Below are 21,927 nucleotides of genomic sequence, written 5' to 3'. Positions count from 1 at the left end.
CAACTCCCCCTTCACTCCTGAGGAGATCCTGGAGGCAATTACCTCCATGCCACCTAACAAGTCCCCAGGCCCAGATGGATTCCCCAGAGAGTTCTACAAAGCTTTTTGGCCCCAGCTTAGCCCTATTTTCATGCCAATGCTGGAGGATTTTTGCAAAAACGGAGTTCTCCCAGACTCAATGCGCACAGCTCGCAATACAGTGTTGCTCAAAAAAGACAAGGACCCCCTATCCTGCTCCTCCTTCCGGCCCATAAGCTTGTTGGATTTCGACTACAAAATAATTACCAAATTGCTGGCCAAAAGACTAAACACTCTTCTTCCCAAAATAATAAAAGCGGCCCAACTGGATTTATTAGAGACAGATACTCTTCTGATAACATTCGCCGTCTTTTTGATATTATTGATCAAGTAAACGCACAGAAGACCCCTGTCCTGCTGGCTTCACTGGATGCTGAGAAGGCGTTCGACAGGATGGAGTGGAGCTTTTTGTTCTCAGTCTTAGAAAAGTTCAATATGGGCCCAAACTTTATTAAATGGATCAAATCACTATACTCTCATCCAAATGCCATGGTGACTACTAACGGACTGAACTCTGACAGATTCCCTTTGGGACGGGGCACAAGACAAGGGTGCTCGCTATCCCCCCTGCTCTACTTGTTGGGGGCGGAGCCTCTGGCAGAGTTGATAAGGAGCAATTCAAGTATTACAGGTGTTCCTGCAGGCGGCCTGCAGCACAAGATTTCGCTTTACGCGGATGATGTCTTGCTCTACATATCCAACCCTGAGAAATCCCTTCCTCCCATTTTAGACACAATTGCTCAGTATGGCACGTTTTCAGGTTATAAGATAAATTTTAACAAATCCACTGTCTGCCCTCTCAATATTACACTCACCAGTTCTATGAAGACACTATGCCCATTCCAATGGAAGACACAGGGGTTTCAATACCTTGGGATATTCATAACACCAGATCTGAATAGGCTTTTCAAGGAGAATTATCTTCCACTCCTGGATCGAATCAAAAACAACCTCCAAACCTGGATCTCCCTCCCAATTAGCTTAGTAGGAAGAATTAATGTAATCCGTATGAACATCCTCCCTAGACTGAACTATTTATTTCAGATGCTCCCATGCTATCTCCCAGCTTCCTTTTTCAAAACAATTAACCAAAGCATCACCAAATTTATATGGGGCAATAAAAAACCTAGGATCAAGCTCTCCACTCTATCGAAACCTGAATCTAAGGGCGGTCTTGCCCTTCCCTCCCTTCAATTGTACTACTGGTCTGCCCAAATCCGCAACATGCTAACATGGATCACAAACAGACAAGAGTCAACGTGGATCCAGATAGAAGCCCAATCCTGTGGTTCATTGCCACTAAGCTCAACTATATTCATTAATAACTTTAGTGAAGTGGGCAACATAGCCAAAACATTTGTGATTTACAGCACCCTACTAGCGTGGAGGGACTGTAAGAAATACCTGGGCATCTCCTCCCAAATATGCTCTCACTCGCCTATAGTAGGCAACCCAGACTTGCCAAAAGCCCTGAGGGATGCCAACTTTAATCTTTGGCATACTCTAGGAATCAGGACCTTTTCAGACCTATTTCATCAGAAGACCACTACACTGAAATCCTTTCAAGAGCTCTGCAGTGAATTCAATGTGCCAAGATCCCATTTTTTTTAAATATCTTCAAATTAGACATGTCATCTCCTCATTTACTTCCAAGAGGAGGTTTAGAACTCAGTTGAACGAAGTTGAAACCCTTCTTGTCACAGCACAATCCATTAAAGGCAAAATATCCTATATCTATAGACTCCTTTCTGAGAAAGGAGGCTCCTCCTTTACTCCTTTGAAAATAATCTGGGAAAAGGACCTTGGTCTGACTATCAGTGATGAGTTATGGGCGGAGGTTTGCGACAGGGTATACTGCTCCTCTACTAATGTAAAAATGAAAGAATCGAATTACAAATTTTTGTACAAATTTTATTACACTCCCTTGAGACTCCATAAAATGAAAACAGACATTTCTCCTAACTGTAAAAGATGTACCTCTGAAAGTATTTTGGAGCTGTAGAGAGATTGCCAGATTTTGGCAATCTATACATACTGCTGCACAGAAAATACTAGATGTACAGTTTGATATGACCCCGTGTCTCTATCTTCTTAATGCCCAGCAGGACTTTGTTCTTGATCCTGACAGAGAAAATTTGCTCATGACCATTACATACTTTGCTAAGAAATGTATCCTTCTATTGTGGGCCTCTAGTACCTCTCCTACATTTAAAATGTGGATTGACCAGATTGTTGACTTTCTCCCTCTTGAAAAGCTCACTTATGACCTCCACAAGAGACAGCCCAAGTTTGATAGACTCTGGTCTCCACTACTCCACTATATCTCAAATTGGACAGAGTGAATGGGGGGATCGGGGAGGTGAGCAGATGCGTGTTGTGTAAGGTGCTGTAAAATCTAAAAACTAATCATTGGCTCGTCATCTCAACTAAGGCTGGAAATAGCAAATAAGAACCTTGATAGTGCTGCTGCAAGTTCTACATTTTAAATTTTGTTATAATTATTATTTGTGTGTATGTGTGTATGTATGTATATGTAGGTATGTATATATATATATATATATATATATATATATATATATATATATATATATATATGTATATATATATATATATATATATATATATATATATATCTAACATTTTTTTTTTTTTTTTTATTTTTTTTTTTTTTTTAAGTCTGTCACATCTGTGAATGTGGAATGTGTTTGGTTGGTTGTTTGAAAACTTAATAAAACTTTAAATTGAAAAAAAAGAAAATATTTACTAAATAAACTAAAGTAAAACATGTAATAGAAAGTAACACAATAAGAATAACGAGGCTATATACAGGGGGTACCGGTACCGAGTCAGTGTGCGGGGGTACAGGTTAGTCAAGGTAATTTATACATGTAGGTTGGGGTAAAGTGACTATGCATAGATAATTAACAGCGAGTAGCAAGACTGTAAAAATAAAAGGGGGGGGTCAATGTAATTTGTCTGGGTGGCCATTTAATTAATTTTTGTAATTCATTTGTTAAGCAGTCTGATGGCTTGGGGGAAGAAGCTGTTAAGGAGCCTTTTGGACCTAGACTTGGTGCTCCGGTACCACTTGGCGTGCGGTAGCAGAGAGAACAATCTATGACTTGGGTGACTGGAGTCTTTGACAGTTTTTTGGGCCTTCCTCTGACACCGCCTAGTATATAGGTCCTGGATGGCAGGAAGCTTGGCCCCAGTGATGTACTGGGCGTACGCACTACCCTCTGTAGCGCCTTACGAGCGGATTGTTGTGGAAATTCTAACCAAAAGGAAGAGAGACTATATTCTTCAAACAACAACTTTATTATACGATTTGCAAAAATGGAGCGGTTAACAATCACTCAATGGTGCAGAGTTAAGAGCCCAACGAAACGAGTTGGGTCTCGGCTTTTATAGAAAAGGTACAACCTCTTTCTATACGTGGCAGATAGTAGAACACGGGATGTGTCACATGGTACGGTCGCACCCAAACGGCTCTTAGCTGTACGCCCAGTCTTATGATTAAGACATTGGCTCAAATCTAGGTTGTGCCTTTAGATTTTGAGAAAATGAACAACTGACTTCTCAAACTCCAAACCCCGGCCTGGCCTACTTAGTCTGCTTCACAAGTGTTCCCGGAAGTCTCACGATGTTGAATCTCTGGGTTTAAAAAAAAGTCTGTGGTCAGATCCCAAATATCACACACACACAGACACAGGTAACAGGACCCCCGTTACCACGGTAACCTCCCGCCCTTAAAGGGGCAGCTGAACATTTTGTCTCTGATATTTTGATTAAAAGACTCGGGTCACAAATTAAATGAAATTGAGCAATATGCCACATTACTTCTTACTAATACATTTCTTTTTTTAGAAACATTACAAAGCATAGTCATCTGTTTTTTTATGTAATTATGGCGAAGAAATATTTTGTCTGGTAAAATATCTGGCTGATAGATTTTTGAGTCTACCTGCCACAGTGGCTGGTGGACCAAAATGTTAATTTTAGGCCCTGCAGACGACCACACATGGGGTCACAACCCCTAGTTTTGGAAACGCTGGCCTATATGGCTAGGGTTGAATTGAAATGTTTCTTACAGAAGAAATACTGTATGAAACACGTAAGCATGGTAGCAATTAAAAGTGAGATTATGGGAAAATTTATTAGACCAAAGTTGAAGACACAACAGTTCACAAGGCTGAATCCAAACATTACACTGTTGATTTTATGTGCATTTTATATTTACTGTACTCTCCTTTGTCGATCACGAAATCTGAAAATACCCTGGATACATTCAGTAACATGATAAGACTATTCCTGGAAGATGTGGGGTAGGTGCAACACAAGAAATGACAAGGGTTTGTGTGGGAGGACTAAACTGGTATACAGTTCATAGGTCATTTCAGTGTACTTTTATGACTCAAAGAAGAGTCTTTCACTGTAAAATGCGTCTTTGAGCTGTCCTAGTTGTGCTTTTTAGGAACTAGAGCAAGCACACTTGAACTTGGATCAGGTGGGCATCATTTGAAAGCTTGCTCGATTGCCAAGATGACTTAGCTAAGTTGTAAAATACGATCTTACGGTGTTAGGCTTTCACAAGGCAATTCAGAGAAACTGATCATCATTTTGGTGTGCGTCGGAGTCACGAGTGTGTTCGTGTGCGTGTTCCGCGGCAAACCTTTTTCACAATAGCTAAACGGACTCATTCTGTTCAGAACAACCCAGGGTATGACGACACGTCATCTTGTAACTCTACATCAAACATGGTGATCATAAACGTTGACACAGTATATGCCGTGAGTTTCATGATATGGAAATGTGAAGGGCAACTTCTTGTCGAGTGCGGTTTTCAAGTTCAGAACGGCTGTCAGTCAAAACCCTTGAAGCGCGGAGCCTGAGCTCGAATTTCATTTATAGCATGTTACCGTACAGCCGCCGCATTCCAATTTAGGTGCTTATCAGTGCCCAAATCTGCAATTTTTTAAGTGTGAAGGGCTACCATTATGCAACAACACACTAGTCACACACTCTAGATCACGTGTCTAACTTATTCTACGGCGGGCCGAGTGTCTGCGGGGTTTTCGCTCCTCCCTTGTACTCGATTGATGAATTAAGGTCACTATAGTAAAGAGCTCCCCTCACCTGGTTGTCTAGGTCTTAATTGAAAGGAAAAAAAGAAAAAGTCAGCAGACACTACGCCCTCCATGGGATGAATTTGACATCCCTGCTCTAGATCGACTGACCCACCCATAGGCCTGTGTGTGAGGAGGAGTCTGAATTGCTCCATGGTACAGTGTGGGGCCCTCTGCGTTAGTGTCATTTTTCTCAGGCCCGTGAAAGGGGCTGACAACTACAGGAGACCTTGATGTTCATTGTCCAGGAGAAGGGTGGGGGGTTGTATATGACTCTGACCCTGTATCCTCAATGTTAGCCATGGACAAAATGATGGGATCACAAAATGACAGACCAAGTGTATAATGTTTTCTGAAGTTAAGAATCACTAGCTAGCCCAGGGCTCCCCAACCCCATTCCTGGAGCGCTACCCTCCTGTAGGTTTTCGATCCAACCCCATTCCTGGAGCGCTACCCTCCTGTAGGTTTTCGATCCAACCCCAGTTGTGACTAACCTGAATTAGCTTATCAACCAGCTAATTATTAGAATCAGGCGTGCTAAATTGGGGTTGGAGCGAAAACCTACACGACGGTAGCTCTCGAGGAACAGGGTTGGAGAGCCCTGATCTAGCCTAACCCCCAGACATGCAGCATACCATTGATCTCACCCCCTGCTCGCTCTCTCTCTCTCTTTCTCTCTCATCCTCAGATGCACCTCTTATTGACCGGGAAGAGCTGTTTGTGCAGAAGCTGCGCCAGTGCTGCGTACTCTTTGACTTTGTCACGGACCCCCTAAGCGACCTGAAGTACAAGGAGGTGAAGCGTGCCGGTCTGAATGAGATGGTGGAGTACATCACGCACAACCGCGAAGTGGTCACCGAGTCCATCTATCCCGAGGGTGTCATCATGGTAAGAGGAGAACACACACACAAACTCTAGTGAACATGCATGCAGTCACACCACAGTCACAAGAGCATTCGGAAAGTATTCAAACTCCTTGGCTTTTTCCACATTTTGTTACGTTACAGCCTTATTCTAAAATTGATTAAATACTATCTTTTTTTTACTACACGCAATACCCCATAATGACAAAGCAAAAACTGTTTTTTTAGAAATGTTTTAGATTTACATAAGTATTCAGACCCTTTACTCAGTACTTTGTTGATTGCAGCCTCGAGTCTTCTTGGGTATGACGCTACAAGCTTGGCACACCTGTATTTGGAGAGTTTCTCCCATTTTTCTCTGCAGATCCTCTCAAGCTCTGTCAGGTTGGATGGGGGGGGGGTCGCTGCACAGCTTTTTTCAGGTCTCTCCAGAGATGTTTGATCGGGTTCAAGTCCGGGCTCTGTCTGGGCCACTCAAGGACATTCAGAGACTTGTCCCGAAGCCACTCCTGCATTCTTGGCTGTGTGCTTAGGGTTGTTGTCCTGTTGGAAGGTGAACCATTGCCCTTGTGCATGTCAGAGCAAAAACCAAGCCATGAGGTCAAAGGAATTGTCAGTAGAGCTCTGAGACAGGATTGATTCGAGACACAAATCTGGGGAAGGGTACCAAAAAAGTTCTGCAGCATTGAAGGTCCCCAAGAACACTGTGGCCTCCATCATTCTTAAATGGAAGAAGTTTGGAACCACCAAGACTCTTACTAGAGCTATCCGTCCAGCCAAACTGAGCAATCGGGGGAGAAGGGCCTTGGTCAGCTAGGTGACCAAGAACCCAATGGTCACTCTGACAGAGCTCTAGAGTTCCTCTGTGGAGATGGGAGAACCTTCTAGAAGGACAACCATCTCTGCAGCACTCCACCAATCAGGCCTTTATGGTAGAGTGGCCCGACAGAAGCCACATGACAGCCCGCTTGGAGGTAGCCAACAGGCACCTAAAGACTCTCAGACCATGAGAAACGAGATTCTCTTTGCCCTGAATGCCAAGCGTCACTTCTGGAAGAAACCTGGCACCATCCCTACGGTGAAGCATGGTGGTGGCAGCATCATGCTGTGGGGATGTTTTTCAGTGGCAGAGACTGTGAGACTAGTCAGGATCGAGGCAAAGATGAACTGAGTGATCCTTGATGAAAACCTGCTCCAGAGTGCTCAGGACCTCCGACTGAGGCGAAGGTTCACCTTCCAACAGGACAACGATCCTAAGCACACAGCCAAGACAACACAGGAGTGGCTTCAGGACAAGTCTCTGAATGTACTTGAGTGTCCCAGCCAGAGCACGAACTTGAACCTGATCGAACATCTCTGGAGAGACCTGAAAATAGCTGTGCAGCAACACTCCCCATCCAACCTGACAGAGCTTGAGATGATCTGCAGAGAAGAATGAGAGAAACTTCCCAAATACAGGTGTGCCAAGCTTGTAGTGTCATACCCAAGAAGACTCGAGGCTGTAATCGGTGCTTCAACAAAGTACTGAGTAAAGAGTCTTAATACTTATGTACATGTGATATTTCCGTTTTTTGAATTTTGTATTAATTAGCAAAAATGTCTAAAAAACTGTTTTTGCTTTGTCATTTTATTTGGTATTGTGTGTAAATTGATGAGGGGAAAACATCTATTTAATCCATTGTAAATAAGGCTGTAACGTAACAAAATGTGGGAAAGGGGAAAGGGTCTGAATACTTTCCGAATACACTCTGACAGTGTGGAAGGGCCAACATTTAATCACGAGGGTGTAAACATGCTGTCACCTCACCATGCTACATCCTGACTCTGTTATGACTTCTGCCTGGCCTCGCTCAGGATTCCACCCAGCACAGTGGGGGGAAGAGAATCAACATCAAAACCTTGAGGAGCATCCAAAGTCCATTTATTTATTTTGGTGATGAGTCAGATCGAGCCAAATCCCTCCGGAAGCCTTTAAGCCCGGCGTCTCTCCCTCTCTCCTCCCCTCTGAGTTACACCTACCCTCTCTCCTGCCTCCTGGAGTATTCTTTCTTAACTCCTCCCTGCTGGGGTGTTTTATCCTACCTCCTGGGGTATTCTCCCTCTCTCCTCCCTACTGAGGTATTTTGTACACCCCTCCTTCCCCTTGTAGTTCTCTCCTCCCCTCAATCAGTCAATCAAATGTATATATAAAGCCCTTTTTGCATCAGCCAATGTCACAAAGTGCAATACAGAAACCCAGCCTAAAACCCCAAACAGCAAGCAATGCAGATTTAGAAGCACAGTGGCTAGGAAAAACTTCCTAGAAAGGCGGGAACCTAGGAATAAACCTAGAGAGGAACCAGGTTCTGAGGGTTGGCCAGTCCTCTTCTGGCTGTGCCGGGTGGAGATTATAACAGAACATGGCCAAGATGTTCAACATTCATAGATGACCAGCAGGGTCAAATAATAATAATCACAGTGGTTGTAGAGGGTGCAACAGGTCAGCACCTTAGGAGTAAATGTCAGTTGGCTTTTCATAGCCGATCATTCAGAGTTCGAGACAGCAGGTGCAGTGGAGAGAGAGAGAGTCGAAAACAGCAGGTCCGGGACAGGTAGCACGTCCGGTAAACAGGTCAGGGTTCCGTAACTGCAGGCAGAACAGTTGAAACTGGAGCAGCAGCACGATCAGGTGGACTTGGGACAGCAAGGAGTCAATCAGCCAGGTAGTCCTGAGGCATGGTCCTAGGGCTTAGGTCCTCAGATGGAGAGAGATAATTAGATGGAGCATACTTAAATTCAGACAGGACACCGGATAAGACCGTAGAAATACTCCAGATATAACAGACTGACCCTAGCCCCCGACACAAACTATTTCAGCATAAATACTGGAGGCTGAGACAGGAGGGGTCGGGAGACACTGTGGCCCCATCCGGCGATACCCCCGGACAGGGCCAACCAGGCAGGATATAAGCCCACCCACTTTGCCAAAGCACAGCCCCCACACCACTAGAGGGATATCTTCAAACCACTTACTACCAAGAGACAAGACCGAGTATAGCCCACAATGATCTCCCCCACGGCACGAACCCGAGCCCCCCTCCAACCCGGACAGGATGATCACGTCAGTGACTCACCCACTCAAGTGATGCACCCCCCCTAGGGACAGCATGGAAGAGCACCAGTAAGCCAGTGACTCAGCCCCCGTAATAGGATTAGAGGCAGCGAATCCCAGGGGAGAGAGGGGAACCGGCCAGGCAAGGGCGGTTCGTCGCTCCAGTGCCTTTCCGTTCACCTTCACAACCCTTCACAACAACAACCTTCACTTCACAACCCTGGGCCAGACTACACTCAATCATAGGACCTACTGAAGAGATGAGTCTTCAATAAAGACTTAAAGGTCGAGACCGAGTCTGCACCTCTCACATGGATAGGCAGACCATTCCATAAAAATGTTGCTCTATAGGAGAAAGCCCTGCCTCCAGCTGTTTGCTTAGAAATTCTAGGGACAATGAGGCCTGCGTCTTGTGACCGTAGCATATGTGTAGGTATGTACGGCAGGTCCTTTACGGTTTCGTTTGAGACGACTGTACAACCATCAAGATTAATTGTCAGATCCAACACGATATCTCTTTGTATCTTGGGACCTAGAATTAGCCTCTCTGTTTTCTGCCAATTTAAAAGTAAAACATTTGCCGCCACCCACTTCCTTATGTCTGAAACACAGGCTTCCATGGAGGGCAATTTTAGGTTGTCCAGGCTGGCTAACAGCCTGCTGCCTGGCCTTCACCCTATCTCATTGTGGAGCTAGAGAAGTTAGAGCCCTGTCTACCTCTGAGGCACTCTCTCCCTCTCCACTTGTGACACATTTTTGCGCTGTGCTCAACGAGTAATAAGTGTGCGCTGGGGGATGATCAATTATCCACCACCTTCTCCCTTTCATCTCGCTGCTGTCGTCTCTCCCTCTCTCTCCCGGGGTGAGTGTTCTGTAATGATGCTGAGGTGCGGCTGTGGAGCCAGGCAGGCTATTTCCAGCATCTCTCTTTCCTCAGTGCCAGAGGGGCTCTGTGCGGTGGCAGCCTCAGGCCCAGACAGGAACTAGGTGCTGGGGAAGCGTTGCTTTATGTTAGCTGCAGGGATGCTGGCAGAAGGATGCTGCTCAGCTGCAGCTCTCCCAGTGGCAGTGTTAGCAGGGCTAACCTAAACGGCTTTTACCAGGGCCCACTTGGGTCCTCTCTCGACACCACCCGTTTGTCAAATTGATTTGTGCTCTGATCTAATGAATGTCATTCCTTTTGTGTGGTATAAGACTATCGGATGGATTGTGCTGTGTTTTCCTAAATGTGCAATCGGATGATAGCTTTAGCGTTGTTGATTGTTGCCATGTTGACTGACACCTCTCCTCTGCCTTGTTCAGTTTTCAATCAACCTGTTCAGGACCCTACCACCATCGTCCAATCCCACGGGGGCTGAGTTTGACCCAGAAGAGGACGAGCCCACACTGGAGGCTGCTTGGCCACACCTACAGGTGACGTTTTTGTTATTTTCTTGAATTTTGAATTTTAAGACTAGAAAAAAGTTATTTCCATGCAGTATTGTCAGCCTCAAATCACACCAACGTTTATCCTCTTTTGCTTCTTCTCTCCAGCTGGTGTATGAATTCTTCTTACGGTTCCTGGAGTCCCCTGATTTCCAGCCTAATGTCGCCAAAAAATACATTGACCAAAAGTTTGTACTGTCTGTAAGTATCCCTCTGGGTACAACACAAACTGTGCTCCCTGTAACTGCTGAGCTGTTGAAATAGCTAACCCTTTACACTCGTGGGACTTGACCTATATGGATAGAGCTAAATTGAAATGTTTTTTACAAAATAAATATGAAATGCATATGCATGGTAACAATTGAAAGGGAACAGTTTGGAGATTATGGGGAAATTATTAGACCAAAGTTGAGGACATTACACTGTTGATTTTATGTGCATTTTACATTTACTGCACTTTTTGCCACATTTGTTGATAACGAAATCTGAAAAACCTCTGGATACATTCAGTAATATAAGACTATTCCTAGGAAATGTTTGGTAGGTGCAACATAAGACCAAATAATTACATGGGTTTGAGTGAGAGGACTAACTGGTGTCTCCAAGTGGCCACGCACCTCTCCAAACTGTGCACATTTCCTAAGCAATTGCAATGCACTTTTATGACTTAAAGACGAGTCTCCAACGATAAGGTGCTTTTTTGGGCTCTCCTAGCTATGCCGTTGAGCAACTAAAGCAAGTACACTAATATTGTTTTGTTTGGAACACAACCCTGCATCCCCGCCATCACACAATTACTGTTGTTTACGTCGTCCAAAAATGGCAATCTGGTTCAGGTGGGCATTGTTTAAAAGCTTGTTCTATTGCCAACATGACTAGATCTTAGTGTTAGGCTTTCAAAAGACAATTCAGAGAAACAGATTGTAATTTTGGTGCGAATAGAAGCAAAAGTCATGAGTGCATATTCAGGTGTGTGTTCTGCGGCACATTTTCTTCACAATAGACAAACGGGCTCGTTCTGTTCAGAACTACTCCGGGTATGACGCCATGTCATCTTGTAAACTGCACGTCGAGCATAGTGGTCGAAAACGTTACGACATGAGTTTTACGATATGGAAATGTGTATTTGGCTTGCTTGTATGACATCAAAGGGGTATTTATTGTAATCCTCAAGGTCTCATCTTTCAAAGTCCATTGAGTCCTCTTCATTTTACAGCATTTCCCTCACTCCGACAACAAAAGATTTGCAAAAGTTGTCCAATTCACGGGAGGGGCGGGAACTACTTGTCGCGTGCGGCGTTCAGGTTCAGATCGGCTGTCCGTCAAAACACACACCGCGCTGTGACGCGCAGAGCCTGAGCTCTGACGTCATTTCTAGCATGTTACTGTACAGCCACTGCGTTCCAATTTAGGCACTTATCAGTGTCTAAATCTGCCACTACTTGGCAGTATGCGTAAAATCCTAGCGCCCAGGCAGTCAGCAATGATGCTGTTTACGTGTGTGTATGAAATCAAATCACATTTTAGTGGTCACACATATTTAGCAGAGGTTATTGCGGGGGTAGCGAAAGGCTTGTAGCGAAAGGCTAGCTCCAACAGTGCAGTAGTATTTATAATTCACAACGATACAAAAAATATATGAATATTAGGACGAGCAATGTCGGAGTGGCATTGACTAAAATACAGTAGAATATAATACAGCATACGCATATGAAATGAGTAAAGCAGTATGGAAACATTATTAAAGTGACTAGTGTTCCATTTATTAAAGTGACCAGTGATTCCATGTCTATGTATATAGGGCAGCAGCCTCAAAGGTGCAGGGTTGAGGAACCGGGTGGTAGCCATCGAGTGATGTGTGTGTAGAATTTCTATGTGTCTGTGTATGTGTTTACTCATACCCTGGCCAGCTTCCGTCTCCCTCCCACACAGTAGAGAGAGCTGAGAGGGAATTAGCAGGGATCACTCTTCTCCATCTGACCACATGATGCTTCCCATCCACCGCTGCTGGGAATGAATATTAATAAGGACTTTAGTCAGCCTCCTCACTTTGAGTGCTGGCGTGGGCTCCAAACACGCATTGCTTTGCATTATGTTATGGGGAGACCCAGCCGCTATGACATCTCATAGCAATCTAATTTTGTTTTCACCGCACCACATGATACTGTGTGCTACGTTGTCTTGAACACTTCAGCGTGTTGGTCAATGAAAGTCGTGTGTGTTTTGTCTGATGAGGAGTATTTTCGACCTTTGCCTGATTTTCAAGTTTTTTTACTCCTACAATTGCAAGCATCCCATTTTTGTATTTTTGTATTGAATACAGTGCTAGTTTCTCGAATACCTATGCATTGATGTTTGACACATTAGATGCCTGATCATGCCTCCTCCCCACAGCTACTGGAGCTGTTTGACAGTGAAGACCCCAGGGAGCGGGACTTCCTGAAAACCATCCTCCACAGGATCTACGGCAAGTTCCTGGGTCTCCGGGCCTACATCCGCAGACAGATCAACAACATATTCTACAGGTGAGAGATATGGATTTTTATACCTCCTTTCACCCCAGGTATGTCGGTCCATAGAAATAGAATTACAGGTACACTCCATTTGGCTGGCGGTCCACCCGGCACAGGACGTTGACTTGTTTCGGGGGTGGGATGCCTGTTTTTAGTTACTCTATTTCGATGTGTCTGTCTCGCCATTGAAATCTATTCAGAGTTTGAGAGAGTCTGTCAGTCCTTGTGGAGAATAGATCATGTAACTGCAACACAGAAGACCTGCAAGGTTGTCAAATGTTGAGGTTGTATGTAGAAAACGTGTCAGTATATCTGTTGTCTGTGCCATTTTAGTTGACCTTGGCCTGCTCTCATACTGCAGGTTTATATATGAAACCGAGCATCACAATGGAATCGCTGAGCTCTTAGAAATATTAGGAAGGTGAGTGCACGGTGTACTATCCCGTCAACACATAATCTCTTTTACGATTAAAAACAAAAAGATGAATCTAAAACAAGTCTTCCCTTGTCCCTTATCCGCAGCATAATCAACGGCTTTGCCCTGCCATTGAAAGAGGAGCACAAAATGTTCTTGATTCGAGTGCTGCTGCCGCTTCACAAAGTGAAGTCACTCAGCGTCTACCACCCACAGGTACCATAGTGCTCTGAAAGGCCCCCTCCCTCACACAGTGTGAGGGTCAGACATGACTCTCCTATATCAGCTCCTGCTGAAATGCCCTCACTCGCACGACTCGTCTATCTCTCTCCACAGCTGGCGTATTGCGTCGTGCAGTTCTTGGAAAAGGACAGCAGTCTAACTGAACCGGTGAGTTTGGCACGTCTTCAAATGGGAATTGTCAGCCAAAGGTTCTTAGCTGGGTAATATATGGTTTTATATACAGAGTGAATGTTAATGTTGTGTAAATGATTTGACCCCCCCCAGGTGATCATGGGCTTGCTGAAGTTCTGGCCTAAGACCCACAGCCCCAAAGAGGTGATGTTCCTCAACGAGCTGGAGGAGATCCTGGACGTCATCGAGCCGTCTGAGTTCGTCAAGGTCATGGAGCCGCTGTTCAGACAGCTGGCCAAGTGTGTTTCCAGTCCACACTTCCAGGTACACCAAGACCTGCCTCATGCTCACTCACACTGCTGTGTTTACTCATTCAGCTTCACTGGCCCAAACATAACAGAATAATATGGCATTGCCTTCAGGAAGGAAGAAATAACATCATGCCAATTAGAAAGTAATTTGTCTTAGAATCATGTGCGATATTCTGTCGTGAACAAGAAACAGGAACTATACCGTACCCACAATGGAAGAAGACTGCCTTGGTAGATTACAAGGGGCGTATTTTCTGATGGCCTCCTTTTTTGGGTGCTCAAGGTGGCAGAGAGGGCGCTGTACTACTGGAACAACGAGTACATCATGAGTCTGATCAGTGACAATGCCGCCAAGATCCTCCCCATCATGTTCCCTGCTCTCTACAAGAACTCCAAGAGCCACTGGAACAAGTATGACCCCTGCATCCAAGTCAATTTAAAAGATCAATGCTCCTGCTGAACTGATGTGCCTCCAAAACAAGCCTGGCAACTATTTGTCATAGCTGGGTTCGCATTTTGAGAGAAGAATTCATTGTTGTAATGGAAGAACAGATAATGCCCTTTGTGCAGAAATATTTTTCTCCCCCTAAAAAATGGGATACTTGATCCTTTTGAATATAATCCAGAAAAAAATGTATGTCCAGCACTCACTGAAAGATCCATTTCAATGATTCATTGTATGTTAACCTGCACATATTGCATTGTGTTAAATGCCATTCCTATGTCTAGGACAATCCATGGGCTGATCTACAACGCCCTGAAGCTCTTCATGGAGATGAACCAGAAGCTGTTTGATGACTGCACCCAGCAGTACAAGGCTGAGAAACAGAAGTGAGTCCACTGGGCATGCTCAGAGATCTGCATGGTCCTCTATTAAATCAGCGACTTCTCTTTTTTCCCATGTAGAACTATTGATCCTCTCCCTCAAAGCACAGTAAAATGCCAAGCCAGTTCATTTCCTGGTTGGCTCCAACTCAAAGTTGTTTTTGCTGCTGATGTGTTTTCAGAGAGAAGTACAAGCTGAAGGAGCGTGAGGAGGTCTGGCACAAGATCGAGGAGCTGGCCAAGCATAACCCTCAGGTGATCCCTACTGCAGGATGCCAAAAACAACACAACCCCATCCCCATGCATTATGGACCATTCACATCACACTGTTCCAGGGAGTAGGCTCAGGAAATTAGACTATGCTATTTATTTCCACATTAGACATTTGTAGATGGACACTGCATAATAGTGTGTTGTATGTAGTATCAAAAGAATGGTCCCTAGCAACACGCTTCCTGTCTCATTATTCTCCAAATACATTCCATAATATCATTGTCGCCAGGAGCAACTGAAAGGGAGAAAAAACTCCGGTCCTCAGTAATTATGTTGCTATGGTTGTGTGTGAAATTGTCTGTACAGTAAGAGGTGGAGGAGGTTTTTTGGGGGGTTTTAAACAGGGTTATGCTCGAATTAATTTGACTTTATAAAGTCCTTTTGTTCCAGACACATCTAATTATCACCATTGATCATCTCTCGTGACTGATTCCCAGCTCCAAGGGCTCAGGAACAAAGAGCTGAATATTTAATTAAGAGGAATTGTGCTTTAGTGAATGTATCCTAGATATGCGTGTGTGTGTTGGTAGCTATGTTTCCATTAACATTTTCGAACGTTCGCATAGAAAATAGATGCCACAATTGCCTGCTACGGTGTGTTACCATTTACCGTAACTGTCTTGTGTTTATTAAAAACAGCTGGATGTAATGACCCCACCCCCACAACAACAACTAAATCAGCAAAAACCCAGATTTTCAAATACAAAATGATGGTTGAAGTGTTTCTATTCTCCATTTAGGCAATTAATACATTTGCAAACAGCCTGTATGGCCTCCCACCTATCTGTTTCGTGTCATGTAGCCCGCAAAAGCCAGCATGGTAAGAATGCAAGAATTGACTAATATTTGCCATATTCTAATAATTCGAATGTGCCAGCGTATGGCATCGGTCCGTGGCATGGTGAGACTTCCACTACTGTAGATCTGATATAATTAAATGGTGAAACTTGCATCCTGCCAACCAGAAAAGCAAGGCAAAGCAATTCGGGCATTCTTGAAAGTCAAGACAATCGTTGTCCTGCATAGAAACATCATTTTTAAAGTTGAAATATAGATGTAGAAAGCAGTAGGCATTTAGAAAATAAATGTGGAGTGGAGCTTTGTAGTCACGTGCTGACGTGCCCTGCGTCCCTTCAAAAATGATTCAGCAATCATCATTTATTTGCAAAAGACTTTCCATCATTTGTCGCAATAAGGAAAGTTTGACAAATGAAAAAAACGGATAGAACATTTCTCTGATAGCTGCTGTTTGCATTACACGTCGCAATGTTTCTTTGTTGTTGCGACATTGCGTTTGTCAATTAAACCTGGGTCAATGGAAACCTGCCTAGTGTCTGACTGTGGGAGAGGAAATATCTGTCGTTTAACCTATGCTTTATCTGCAGGTTACCAAACTCCGACCTGGTCTCCACCCACAAGAAGAGGTCTGCTTCTTTTCTTACTGAATTCAATGGGCTGTCTGACGTTGATCTTGGTACATTCGTGGGTGTGTTTCACAGTCGGTATCCAGACCAGATCCAACTCATTTGTTTCTATCTGTAATTTTCCAGTACATGATGTACAATGAGAGTCTGGGAGGGGTGCCCTTGTACTCCATGGAGACGGAGACGCCCACTGCTGAGGACATTCAGCTGCTGAAGAAGACTGTCGAGACAGAGGCCACACAGGTACAACTACCAGCACACGTCGAGGTACACCACTCTCTACATACGCCCACCTGCAGGCTTTTTTCCCAGCCTAGTAACTTACTAACAACACCTACTTACTAATCAATGAATCGTCAAGGCCTATATTTGTTGAATCACAGGTATGTACTCACACCCCCCGTAGCCACATACAGTACACCCTGCAGGCTGTTGTCCCAGCCTAGTATTAATACACCTACCAGCCAATCAATGAATCAAGAAAAATCAACACTTTTGTTTCACACGTTCATTTCTTTTTGTCTTTCTACGTTTTTGAAGTTGTAAACGAATTCTTCAACTCGTGTCATTTTCAGAATTCACCAGACCCCGTCTGTCCGTTTGAGAGGTTTCATTGCTGTGTTGGATATGGCCTCGAACTAACAGTCTCACTTTGCTCTACGTATATTCTTCCATAGGGGATGAAGGACATCAAGAAAGACAAGGTGTTGATGCGGCGGAAGTCAGAGCTGCCGCAGGACGTGTACACTATAAAAGCCCTGGAGCAACACAAGCGAGCAGAGGAGTACCTGACGGCCAACGAGGAGGCCCTCTGACCAGGGAGCAGTGGCACCCTCCATGCCTAACTCCCCCCACAACCCCCCCTCCTGTCCGTCTCTCGTCCAAACAGTCGCCTACTGTACACCTGACAGCCACCTCTTCGCCTCCGCTTCTCCTCCCCCTCCATCTCTGCCGGAGAGCCCCATCTGCAGAAAACCAGGGCCATCAGAGTTAGACAAGAACACACACACGCCTATACGCACACATAGGAACATACAGATCTACACACAGACGTACAAATTGTTCCAACTTCCAAATACTCACGTATACTTGACTACAGTGGGCCGATTTTGTTAGGTTGCACGAGGACAACCATTATACAACAGTAGTATTAAGTGTAAGCATCTGTGACGCATGTTTCTTTGTTTTGTTTCTGTTTCCTTTCGGATTGGTTTTGGTTGCCCTCTTACTGTGATCTGCTGTGCTGAAAGGGAACGACCAAAGCATTACCTATAGAGGGCAGTCGAGTGAGTGGTGGCCCCGCTAGCTTGTCTGGAGTGAGGGGGTGTGGGTTATCTGATTGGTTTGGTGGATAATAGGGCCATGCTCTAGTCTAGTTGGATGTCTGGATGAAGTACTGGTTCTGCTCTGTTAAAAAAAAATATATATACCTAGCTCTCAGTTCATGTCCAGGCAGCATAGTACATTTTTGGGAAGCGAAGTCTGGGACACAAAGCTTACAAGGCAAAGCAATGACATGAGAGGACTAGGAATCAAGATGGCTGCCTTTATCTTAATGTAATTACTGTATGTCAGTCTCTTCCATGAACCAGTTTTTTCTCACTCTTTAGTACTGTAGTTGTAGCTTCATGAAGTCACCTCTTTGCGTCATTAAATCATGGCCTTACAGCATCCTGTTGAATTACATTCTCCCTGTTGATTAGTCGTAAGCTAATAGCATGATTGTAAGCCTAGCTAATTGGTGTATGCAGGGCAGTCAGTCCGGGGCTCTAATTTACTGTTGAGTGTTAGAATAGTAGAATACCCAAGGTGCAATTGAGATATTTGGTTGTGCATCAGCCGTTTTCCGCTTATGTCAGTCACTGACAGTCACTCAATTAGCCCATGTCCGCTAACTTTTTTTAGAATGGTAAGTTAGTCTACCCAGCTATCTAAACTTGTGGTAATCATGGCCAAATTACAGACCAGGCATGAAGGGCACTTGCCTAGGGGCCCTGACCTCCAGGGGGCCCCCTTAACTATAGATATCATATTAACATGGCATAAGTCATGGCAAAATGTGTAGAATTGCAGGAAATTAGCTGTAAAATTGCACATTTCTCTCTTCCCCATGGCAAAAAGAGTGGAATGAGTTATACTATTGTTTTGCCCGCGAGGTGCACCCCCTGCCCACCCCCCCTACCAAAATCTCACCTAGTTCCCCCAAAAGGCTAGGGCTGGCCCTCGGCATATGTCAGAATCAATGAGAAAACAATCATAATCATCTTCTTGCTCTAAGAGGTGTTTTTTGTTTTGGTTGGTTTTTGAGACTTGTTCACAGAACTGATATGGCTTTTCATATGTTAATTCCTAGCCGGCCGGTCCACTATAATGCACTTGAAGATACAAAACAAGGATATATTAGCTATTGTCCATACAAGAGAATAAGTTTTGAACAAATGTCTAAACTTGTAATAGAGCTCCCGTTGAGAAATGTGTATTGTATTTTTTATAACTGGAGGTGTAGCTCAAAAACAAATCGTGTCGCTGTGTCAAAAAGAAACCTCAGAAAATAATTTGGTTAAGTCAAATCAAGCTTTATTTGCCACATGCGCCGAATACAACAAGTGTAGAATTTACCGTGAAATGCTTACTTACAAGCCCTTAACAAACAGTGCAGTTCAAGAAGAAGAAAATGTTTACCAAGTAGGCTAAAATCAAAAGTAACACAATAAGAATAAGATAGGATGTCAGGGTAATGTTGTCCTCAAGTTGTTGGTCTTTAGGAAAGGCAACCATAAGCTGCTGTAGTGTCCGTCCATCCTTTTCTCAGTTTTCTTACAGATAACCTTCTCACTCTGCTCTGTCCAGACTCTGACTGTCATGATTGTTATCCATCCATTCCTTCCTTCATAATTATATTGTGTTTATTAATGTTTCTGTCCCAATGGGTAACATCCCCTTCTGCCTCTTTAGTTATTCCTCTGTAGCCATCTTCTGGCCTTTCTATCGTATGTGTTTGTGGATTTATGTTTCTTATTGATGAAAATGCACCTCTGTTGAGGTAGCCTCATTGCGGAAAGGAAAGTGTTATTTCGGTTCAAGTGTAGGGAATCTCTACAAAATATCCTATTCCCCTTTCTCCTCTAAACCGGCTTGATTCAATAGGTCTCTTTCCTAGCCTAAGCAATATTTTTAGTTGAAACGATCTCGTGCACTTGAATGGTGTATGGAAATGCGCAAAACAATCCTCCTCCATAGGACTATCTACAGATCAAAACAATCCTCCATAGGACTATCTACAGATCAAAACAATCCTCCATAGGACTATCTACAGATCAAAACAATCCTCCATAGGACTATCTACAGATCAAAACAATCCTCCTCCATAGGACTACCTACAGATCAAAACAATTCTAATTGCTTTACTAGCACATATGGGGAAAAAGGAAAGGCTGCAGTTACTGTTGCAAATGTGTACTGTATATTGTAATGTATATTGCTTAGGGTTGCACCCCTACCACTCCCTTGTCCTGTAGGTTTATCCCACTTATCGCTTTACCACTCACCCCCCCTTACTCCTCCTCCCTCCTTTTGTTTCTGGTTTGTCTTCTTCCACTTGCTGCGTGAGGTCATTTCTTTGTCGTATGGTCTCGTCTATTGAGTTGTCTGTCAATCACTCCCACCAGTGGGGGATTACTCACTCCTAAGGCTGCTGGGCAAATTGAGTCGTCATCTCACACATGCTTAGTTAGAGGCTGGCTGCCAAAGAGTTCCCTCCCTCAACATGACCTTACAGTAATAATGTTAGAGCAGTCTAAATCCAGGCTATTTGGAGCTGCTTTTTATATCATCTTGAGTTGGATTCCTAACATGTTTATCCTTACGCATAAAAATACACTTTTTTTTGTAATCACAGTAGCGATAACCTCTACATTCTCCCTCGGTGGAACAAAAATCTCATCAGCTCAGATTGGATTTGCCATGTCTTGTCTACACCGAAGACCTATGCTCTAAATTGTCTTCTGGTGAGGTTTGAAAATGTTACCTGTGCATGAGACATTTGTATTTATAAGCAGTATATCAATAAGTCGCAATATAGTTTTAAATATTAATTCTTAATAGAAATAATGTATTACTGTTCTCTCACATGACTGAGCAAGGCACATGCATTCCTATTGGCCATGCTTCCAAAAAGTAGCTGTTGAGACATTCCAGACTACAAGAGATAGGTAGCATTGTACCAGGGCACTACAATGCCATGGCTGGGTGTTGAGTGATGACATGAAATGGCTCAGTTTGTCCAGCAGCCACACACAAACTGAAGAGGACATTTTTAAACAAAGGGTCTCTCTCTCCACACTACTCCCCCCCCCCCCCCTGCCCAGGTCTGACACTAATCTTAAGCTGCTTTCCAGGTCATATGTACATATGTTGTACTTTAATTAGGTAGAGCATTACATAGTATGAAAGTCATATTTTGTACAGATGTTCATGAATGTACAGAACAAAATAAAGTCAAAAATAGTGGACATCCATTGAGTTTGGGAATCTGTTATCCTCACAAACAATATCCATCATTGATTGAACTAGCTAATGACCCTATGCAGAATTCATGGTACAAGAAAGACTGGGAAATTTCCATTGTTAATTTATGCCGCCCATATACTCACCGGCCAGTTTATTAGGTACACCCATCTTGTACCGGGTCGGCGCCCCGTTTCTATCTAGAACAGCCTGAATTATTCTGGGGGTGGATTCTGAGTTGGAAACGTACCACGGGGATGTTGGTCCATGCTAACGCTGTAGCATCATGCAGTTGCTGCAGATTGGACGGCGGCACACCACCGCCACCAGCCTTTACCATTGACACCAGGCAGGATAGGTCCATGGCCTCATGTTTACGCCAAATCCCGACTGCCATTAGCATGAGGCAACAGGAACCAGGTTTCGTCAGGCAGGCAATATTCTTCCAATCACTAACTGTCCAGTGATGGTGATCGCATGCCCACTAGAGCCACTTCTTGTTTTTAGCAGATATGAGTGGAACCCGGTGTGGTCATCTGCTGCAATAGCCCATCTGTGACAAGGATCAACGAGTTGTGTGTTCCGAGATGTTTTCGCACACAGGACTGTCACTGACTGGATGTTCTTGTTTGTCGCTCCATTCTCAGTAAGCCCTAAACACTTATGCGTGAAAAGCCCATGAGGGCAGCAGTTTCTGAGATACTGGAACTGACAATTATACCA

The 21,927-nt window shown here is 44.1% G+C and overlaps 1 protein-coding gene across 2 annotated transcripts in view; it reads left to right on the top strand.

Moving 5' to 3' along the window:
• LOC139570756 (serine/threonine-protein phosphatase 2A 56 kDa regulatory subunit delta isoform-like) overlaps positions 1–21,209 on the top strand; it is a 55,336-nt gene extending 34,127 nt beyond the window's left edge. Inside the window, exons 4-17 of one of the 2 annotated variants that reach the window (XM_071392904.1) lie at positions 5,893–6,092; positions 10,461–10,571; positions 10,692–10,784; positions 12,978–13,108; positions 13,458–13,517; positions 13,619–13,727; positions 13,848–13,901; positions 14,019–14,189; positions 14,460–14,587; positions 14,906–15,007; positions 15,184–15,256; positions 16,660–16,698; positions 16,825–16,965; positions 17,376–21,209. In XM_071392904.1, coding sequence (XP_071249005.1) covers positions 5,893–6,092; positions 10,461–10,571; positions 10,692–10,784; positions 12,978–13,108; positions 13,458–13,517; positions 13,619–13,727; positions 13,848–13,901; positions 14,019–14,189; positions 14,460–14,587; positions 14,906–15,007; positions 15,184–15,256; positions 16,660–16,698; positions 16,825–16,965; positions 17,376–17,513 — 1,550 coding nt within the window. In that variant the 3' untranslated portion in view covers positions 17,514–21,209. The remainder of the gene's footprint in view (positions 1–5,892; positions 6,093–10,460; positions 10,572–10,691; positions 10,785–12,977; positions 13,109–13,457; positions 13,518–13,618; positions 13,728–13,847; positions 13,902–14,018; positions 14,190–14,459; positions 14,588–14,905; positions 15,008–15,183; positions 15,257–16,659; positions 16,699–16,824; positions 16,966–17,375) is intronic. The other variant, XM_071392905.1, reaches the window with a different exon arrangement.
• The last annotated feature ends 718 nt before the right edge of the window (positions 21,210–21,927 follow it).

Source organism: Salvelinus alpinus, chromosome 3 (assembly GCF_045679555.1).
Source record: "Salvelinus alpinus chromosome 3, SLU_Salpinus.1, whole genome shotgun sequence".
NCBI classification, from domain to species: domain Eukaryota; kingdom Metazoa; phylum Chordata; class Actinopteri; order Salmoniformes; family Salmonidae; genus Salvelinus; species Salvelinus alpinus.
This window is presented reverse-complemented; position numbering and strand designations above follow the sequence as displayed.